Below are 8503 nucleotides of genomic sequence, written 5' to 3' on the forward strand. Positions count from 1 at the left end.
GTGGCTCGTGAACTGAGCTCAATGAGCTAACAAGCTAAGCAAAAGCTAGCACTGACTCAACTCGTTGGCTTGTGAGTCTTCTTGTTTACGAAAAATATTAATACAAAATATATTAAATTTGAAAACTTGATCTTTAAAATATTAAAAATGTTAAGAGAATAATATTATATATTTAATATTAAGTCTTGTCTTACTATTTTTCTCTCAATTGCTTATTCTATTTGTCATGTTATAACTTATAACACTACCGTAAATTAATGTTTTTTTCTTTCTTTTATAATAGACAAACTGGATTGTGAGCCGAGTTGAACTTGTAGACTTAAACTCAAGCTCGAGCTTGAACTCGCTAAAATTAATTAGGCTCAAGCTCAATCTGAGAGTAGATCGAGCCCGCCCCACTTGTTTACACTTCATAACATTTTTCATGCCCATTAAATGACACGTCTGATCTAATGCCGCAAACAACCAGGCCAGACCGACAGAGGCCTTATTTGAGCTCAATCTTTTTTATCAAAATATTATTTGAGCTTTGCTCATGCCAGATGTTTGATTTATGAGTGACGACCTCAATTCATTTAAAATCATGAATGTTTGAACTACATTTAATTTGATTTTTATTTGATTCAACCCAAGTTTATCGAAATACTGTTGAAAAACTAATTTATTGAACAACTAATTTGACAGAACAAATCTTCGATTCATACTACCCAGATGCTTTTTATCTAGCCAAATATTCCTCACCGAGCCTATAAATGTATCAGGTCTAGATATTTATTGTGGAAATATGGGGATGGCCGAGACGACAATGTGCAGAGTATCTGGATGATGTAGCTGGCTTGAACTTTTAGACCTTGTTTGATGGGTCCTTGAAGAAGTATTTAATTTGTCTTTAAGTCATTGATACAAAAGTTATGAGGAGAAAAAGATACCGAAAGAAGATTATGGGAGAGATTTGGTACATGGAGAAGCTTAGAGAGAGTAAGCGTACGGGTTGGACTGTGTAAAAGATCTTAACTGAAGTGAGTGATTGGAAAGAGAGATTATTTCATCAGGACACCGGAAGCAAATTTGCATCCGGAGTCTAGTGAGCACTTGCAAGTGGGTCTCACTACAAGACACTGGTTGGGTAGGTTTATAAGAGGAGTGAGACCCACTTGCCACGTGGCACATGTTTACTGGACTCCGGAAGCAAATTTTGCGTCCGGTGTTCTGATGGAATAATTTTTTGATTGGAAGGGCTTCTCCATTTCATACTATGGCTTGATATGAACCGGTATATGTGCTCGGATTTTGTAGTTTCTCAGTGTTGGATGTTTAATGCACCGTGGCACCTGAGTCTAGGTTCCATTTGAGGATCGTTGTATTGCTAGCAAAACCCAAAGTAACAATCCATCTAGCTTGTTAAACTCAGCATAAGGAACTTCATTTCTTTGATCTCCTAATCAAGTTTACTTTGTTCAAAGGAAGCACATCCAAGTTATAAAACCAGGAAAAGCTCTTCCTTTCTAGATATGTTGGCATCTATTATGTTTTGAGCATTTACATCAGCAAAACATCGATCACAAAAAGCAAACATTTGTAATTGTGCTCAGCTTTAGTGTTGCTGGCCAAAACTCTTTTTATCTACAGGTGATTGTAAAACTATGAGAAACAATCATTTTTTGCTTTTTATTTTATGAGCCAAGTAAATCACCTAGTCTTAACATGTAATACTAACATATTTGTCTCTTGCAACATCTACTGCAGGTCCAGATATCATATGGAAACACATAAACTTAAAGAGAAGTTCGCCTCACATGCAACAGTTGAAATACGTGGGGTCTTTCGATCTAGTTCGACATCTAACCACTAAAAGACCAAGAACTAGGTTGCTTCAGCAAGTTATCATACAGGATAGCATGGTTTGCCTTGAAGATTAATATTAATATCCAGACCAAGTTATGTTACTCAAGCAAATCTAATCACTATAGATAACACAGCTAACATGGCTCAGTTTTCTTAAATTAATAGAAGATAATTTGAATTGGGGTGACAAATTCTACATCGAGTGTTTAGAACAGGTCCAAAAGGGAAGGATCTTAAAACAGAGGTGCAAGATGATCACAGGGTTTAATTCACGAGAAAATATTAAATAAAATGCAAAGGGCAAATTTTTTGACACTTCAAATGAACATACTTCATCTTTCTTCTTTTCATAAAACAAAAATATCAACTAATGGCTTAGCAAATTGATTAACTTATTATCAGTAACCACAATAGCTATAGTTTTAGCCTATGATAGCTTTGTTATAGTTGAGCTTCTCTTTCTTTACAACAACAACAACAACAAAGCTTTAATCCCACTAAGTGGGGTCGGCTACATGAATCTTATTTCTTCATTGCATCCTATAAACAATGATCAAAAGGATTCATGTCATGATTTTTTCGATAAGTTTTACGTTGGTTGTCGACTACCTAACGCAAACCTCCACTTTTCACATTTGGACTTGGGACTGACAATGACAATGTTTGAGCTTCTCTTTCTTTAAGAAGAAAAAAATATCCAATGTGCATCATATGGAGAGCACAACAAACTTGATATGTATAAGTGGAAGAAATGCCCAATAGCTTTAAATGCTAACATGTTCATAAACGCTTCCAAGCCCCTCCTTTGTTATCAAATAAAACTTACACTTACGAAATATATATTAAGTGAAATGATTCAAGCCGCCAAATATTTCCTATTTCATGATGCTTGTATATTTAAAACCTCTAGCCAAATGAAAAATCTATTAGTTCAAAAAGTATTTCAAAATGAATAACATGCTCCTATATTAAATTCAAATGCTATTAGTATAGTGCTGAGAAGAATGCTTTGTGAAGAAATAGGTCAAATATTAACCATTAAAGGTGTTGAACATCCAATAATACATGTGATATAAACCTCAAAGATCATGCGTGTCAAAACTCCAATGTGTATTAAAACGTAAGTTGAAAGAAACTTTTTAGTAGTCTTAGAGTTTTAGGGGTCGTTTGATTGAGTGAATTTGTGGTGTATTGTAATTCTTTTACAATGATTTTAGAAATTATATATTTGGTATGAAGAATTATAAATATAATGTAAAGTATGAACAAATTTCAAGTTTACATCGCAGTTCATCTTGGCTGAATTTGGAGCCGAATTTAAATTACATCAATTTATTAAAATATAAAATACTATCGACAAGCTGCTACCCGCAGCCCACCCCCGCCCGCCAGCCCCCATTCATCGTCATTGCCTGCTACCTGTAGCGGCCTCCGCCGCCCGCCGTCAACCGTCTACTGCGGCTGTCTGTAGGCCACTTCTGCCAGTTGTCTGCAGCAAGCCAACAACCTGCTGCCTCCACCCACCTAGGGGTGTCAAATCGGGTCAGTGAGTTGGGTTCGGGTTCGACCCGAATAAGGTCAACTTGAACCCGACCATAATAATAAACGAGTTAAAAACTAAAACCCAAACCTAGGGTTGTAACTAAACCAATGCATTCGATGAACAACTCGAACTCGGCTCGATTAAGACTCGATCGTGGGCATTCAAATTTGTACATAAACTCGATGATAACTCATACCATATATGATAATTATATAAATTAAATTTATTTAACTAAAAACTTGTTTGTTGATAGCTCGTATCATATATGATATATAAAAACTTGATATTATGTATTTGTAGGTCTTAAAATTGTCATTTTTAGTTATTTGATAAGATTTAGGTTAAATAATACTTGAATGCTACACAAATTATTCTATTAAGCATCTCCTAAACGAGGGATTTAGGGAAAAATGGAGGAGAAAGGAGATTTAAGATCCTGTAGGGTTTAAAGTTTATAATCAATATATTAATAGCAGCGATCAAATTTGTAAAATTATTTATTGAATTTTTTGTATGGAAATCTAGATGCTAGTTTGAATTTTTAGATCGTTCATTAGCTCATTTAAATATCATTCAATAGCTTATTTAAAAATTTATATAAGTCAATCTTAAACAATACATGAAAGCTCAACATAAGCTCAAGCCGACATGAACAACTTATAATTATACCAAGTCAAGTCCGAAATTTGCTAACATATTCCGCTCGACTCGACTTGATTACAGCACTACCCGAACCCAAGCTTGACCCACTAACTCGAACCAGACTTGAACTTTCGTGCTTATTCGGGTTATATTTGGGTTTTGGAGGAACCTGACCCAAATAATAAACGGGTTCAAATTCTCTGATCCAAAACCGAGTTGAAAATATTTGGGTTAACCCTAACCTGAATTTTTCGAGTCGAGTTTGAATCGTGTTGGTGTGTCGGGTGAATTTTTACACCCCTACGCCCACCTCCCACCAACCACCAACCACCAACCTACCTCTGTCGATGGCCTGCCGACCCCCATCTCACACTACCAAAGGACAAAAAAATATATATTTAAATACACTATTTTCAACCTACAAACCAAATAAAAAAAAGTAAAAACTTAAGTTTATTTTACAATGAATCAAACAACTTTAAAATATTTTAAATAAATTGTAATCAGAGTACTTTGTAAACCTTTTACATTATATTTTATTTTCAGCAAATCAAACGACCTCTTAATTTTTTTATTGAACTTTTAGAGTTTGTGTTCTCTTTTAAATAAAGAATGCACATGATCTCCCCTATTGGGAGAATGTGTTATATTTTTTATGGTGCTCCAATTATTTGGGATGTTTAGGTGTCATTTAGTTACATAAGTATTGAGAATTTTTAAATATTCAAAATACATTATAAAGTTAAATCATGTATTGAAAATACTTTCCCCATGTTTGGTTGAGTGCAAAATTAATGCAGTAGAATACTTTTTGTGTTTGGTTTAATGTAAAATAAATTCAATATAAAACTAGACAACAGTGATCGACATGGCAGCATAAGGATGTTGACAATAACAAGCCGCAATATCCTATGGCTGCGATCGTTGTAGGACAAGGGGATGTGAACACCGATCATAAATGATGTTCGAGGTAGGACAAAGGCTGGTGATAGCTGGCCGGCCATGGCGAATGAAAAGGGAGAACTAATGGCGCCTGGTGAATGTAACAGGCCGCGATGTCTTGTGATGGCAATTGTGGTGGTAGTTTGGAGTGGTCTGACAATGGGTCGTGAAGACCGAAGGATGATGATGGTGGAGGTAAGACAATGGTCGGTGGCGGTTGCCCAACAATAGCCAAAGACAAGGGAGACAACCACTAGTCTCTAGTGGCAGTAGCGATAGCTTATAATGTATTTAAAAATCAGTCAATTTTAAAATACACCTTAAATGAACAAGATGTGAATTTTAACTTGTTCAAAAATTTATTTTGAATTTATTTTTTTATCAAACTAAATACCAACATTTTTAAAACTCCTACATTTGAAATATTTTAAACTCAAAACTCTTCAAATCAAACAACTCCTTAACCTGTTAAACAATAACATCAACCATGTCAAGCTTGTTAAAAAGTAACTTACATATGTGCACTCCTCTTACATCTAAGTTTTAAAACTAGCACTTCATACATAACTTGCCATGGTTCATCTTTTGAAGTGCATATTTCTCCCCAAAAAGATAACCCTCTTCATCCCTTCCAAAACATTCAATTCAGTGCCAAAAAAATTAATCCTCATGAGCATGCACACATTACAGCATATAAAACTAGGAAGATGAAAACTCTACAATCTCATCCACCAAACTTTTCGCTGAATGAGATGACACCGAACAGTGAAAATCAAGAGCAATTAGGGGAGATGTAACCCGAGTTCCCTGAATGTGTGCTTCAAGGGCATGTACTAGGCCTAATCCACCCTCAAAGCTTGCACATTCCCCAACCATTGAGGAAGTCTCTCAAATAATTTCAACAATCTGCCCCTCCTTGTTATCTCCAGGTTGCCTCATTGAAATTATTTTGGCTATATTCATTAAGTATTGCAAAAGTAAAAACACTCTACTCAAAAAGCTATTAAGGGAATCTCAATAAATCAATGTCACAAATATTTTACTCAAGAACAAGAATAAAATCCCCAGAACTGTGAAAGATGTGACCTCTGACTCTATTGATAAAAAATTCAGAAGCTTAATTACATTCAATGTACCATATGCCCACTCAGAACAACCAACAAAAAGTTTCCTTAAGAAAACATTTCAAATGAAGAGGCATACCTTCAAGGATGACTCAAATTTGGTAGGCTTTTACTAATAATTGTCCAAGACGCTCACCGGTCACACCTACAAGAAAAATAAAAACCTAAAAAAATTATAATATTGTACAGATTATTGTTTATTTTTTTATAAAACAGACTTACCTGAACCAAAGCCATGAGGTTGACAGCTTGACTCATCACAGGAGCATTCGACATAGGACAATTGATGGACATCACAGCAAGAGTTTGATGATCATAATCAAAATCAAAATCAAATCCAAAATCAACCCTTATTTACTAGTGACACCCTTCACTAACATCATTGCTCTTCTCACAATAGGTTGATTTGGCCCCTGCTCCTCATCGTCGATTTAACTTATTCACGCATATGAATTATGCTTCATTGCAACTTTCAATTAGCAATTTTCACAACCTTTGGTGCAGAAAACTTAGTTAATACAAGCAGATAAAGATAGACCCAGTGAATAAAGGTACTAAAAAGTAAGATTTGGAGGAAAAAAAAACCTCATATAATTTATAGATGGTCACAACTATTGATGTACAGGGATTTATTAAAGTGATAATGAAAGTGTTACTCCCACTGTAAGAATAAAATAGGATACTATAACTTATCACATTCTCTTTTATTGATCTATGGAAATAATAAATATCTCGCCTAATTCTTTTGCTCTTTTTTCCGGCCATCTTCAACAAGGCCCAAATTAGCACAAGCCGAGAGCAATGATACAAACGTTATGCCGTCCGGCGACACACCTGAATCCTCCATCTGCCGGAATATACTGAGCACCCGCCGGTCTCTTCTGCTGGCAGAAATAATGGCATTCCAGGAGACCAAATCCTTCTCCGGCATGGTACTGAAAATGAACTTCGCACGGTCTAATTGGCCGAGCATAGAGTACATAGTGATCAAAGAGTTGGCTACAGATACACCCAGCAGAAGCCCGCGGCGGAGGATCCAGCCATGGATCTCCAGACCCATGTTGCACTTCGAAGAAGCACAACCAGCAAGCAACGAGGAGATGGTCACAGTATCTAACTCAAGACCACCAACTAGCATTCTTCTGCACGTTTCAATGGCCTCCGCAAATAAGCCATGGCGGATGTACCCGTTAATCATGGAGTTCCAGGCGACGGGATCCCGATCGAGGATCTGATCGAAGATACGGCGGGCGCGGGCAATGTCACCGCACTTGGCATACATGTCGACGAGCGCGTTGAGCGCGAAAGGTTCGGTGGCGAAACCGGAGCGTACGAGGTGGCGATGTACAGACTCGCCATGAGGGATGGATCCGATACTAGCGCATGCTTTGATGACACGAGGGAAAGTAAATCGGTCCGGCTCGACACCTTCTTCCTCCATCTGATGGTAGAGTGCCATAGCATCCTCGTGAAGACCGATGTCTGCGTAGCCGGAAATGAGAGCGTTCCAGGGGAAAGCTGCGGTTTTATGACTGGGGGGCAAGTTGTCGAAGAGGTTGTGGGCTTTCTCTACAAGGCCGCTGGATGCGTAGAGACGAATCAACTTAGAGGAGATGTTGGCGCTAGAATGGAGAAGGGAGGCCGGGATGAGGCGGTGCAGAGCGGCTGCTCGGCGCTGGGAAGGATCGATGCGGAAGCAGAGCTCCAGGAGGGAGGAGAAAGTGGAGGGTTCAATGTGGATACCTCCAGCGAGAGCGGAGTGCAGGTTGAGAAATATGCGCTCGAGGGCTTCTTCGGTGGTAAGGGAGGTGGACGTCTCGGATATGAGGAGAGGGGTGGGAGATGACTTCGGATAGGGTAAGCTCGCAATGGGAACAACGCCATCGGCTCTCTGGTGGAATTTGAGTTGCTGCGTTTTGGTTTTTTTTCTCTTCGCTTTGAGATAGATGCGGTGGAGTGCAGAGGGAGGGAAGATGGCAGCCGGAGAAGGGCGAAGATGGAGGAGATTCATGCTAGCAGATGAAGCTGCTCCTCATTTTTCAATCAAGATTTAATCTTGGCTTCTCTGGTCCAGGTCCGTGGTAGTATAGGGTAGAAAAGTTTGAATTTTTCCCAATGACTATGGCGCTATCTAATCCCCCACCATCTTCTGCGTTCGCCTTGGATTAGTCCTGGTTGAATACAGAGCAACACAAGTTCTCATTTCATATTCCCTAGCATTGGCATCTTCAGTATAGTTTACTGAACTTCCCTCTGAAGCAGCTTGACGAGTTTCGATTTTCATCTTCTTTCGACTGATTCCTCCAACATTTTATGAGGAATTGTTTTATTGTTATGTCTGAGTTTCCTAATTTTTGCTTTGAAAGTTCTGGGTATTTTCACCACTTTCAGCAAACATGAAGATAAC

At 38.0% G+C, this 8503-nt stretch overlaps 1 protein-coding gene across 1 annotated transcript; it reads right to left on the minus strand.

Moving 5' to 3' along the window:
• Nucleotides 1–6832: 6832 nt before the first annotated feature.
• On the minus strand, nt 6833–8107 carry LOC110028210 (pentatricopeptide repeat-containing protein At4g25270, chloroplastic-like). The gene has a single exon (XM_020729964.1). The coding sequence runs from the start codon at nt 8105–8107 to the stop codon at nt 6833–6835; it is 1275 nt and encodes a 424-aa protein (XP_020585623.1).
• Nucleotides 8108–8503: the final 396 nt, after the last annotated feature.

This window comes from Phalaenopsis equestris, unplaced genomic scaffold (genome assembly GCF_001263595.1).
Source record: "Phalaenopsis equestris unplaced genomic scaffold, ASM126359v1 Scaffold000504, whole genome shotgun sequence".
NCBI lineage: Eukaryota > Viridiplantae > Streptophyta > Magnoliopsida > Asparagales > Orchidaceae > Phalaenopsis > Phalaenopsis equestris.

Excerpts from the sequence above, each read along its gene's own strand:
- LOC110028210 (XM_020729964.1), bottom strand. The coding sequence starts at position 8,107 with ATGAATCTCCTCCATCTTCGCCCTTCTCCGGCTGCCATCTTCCCTCCC.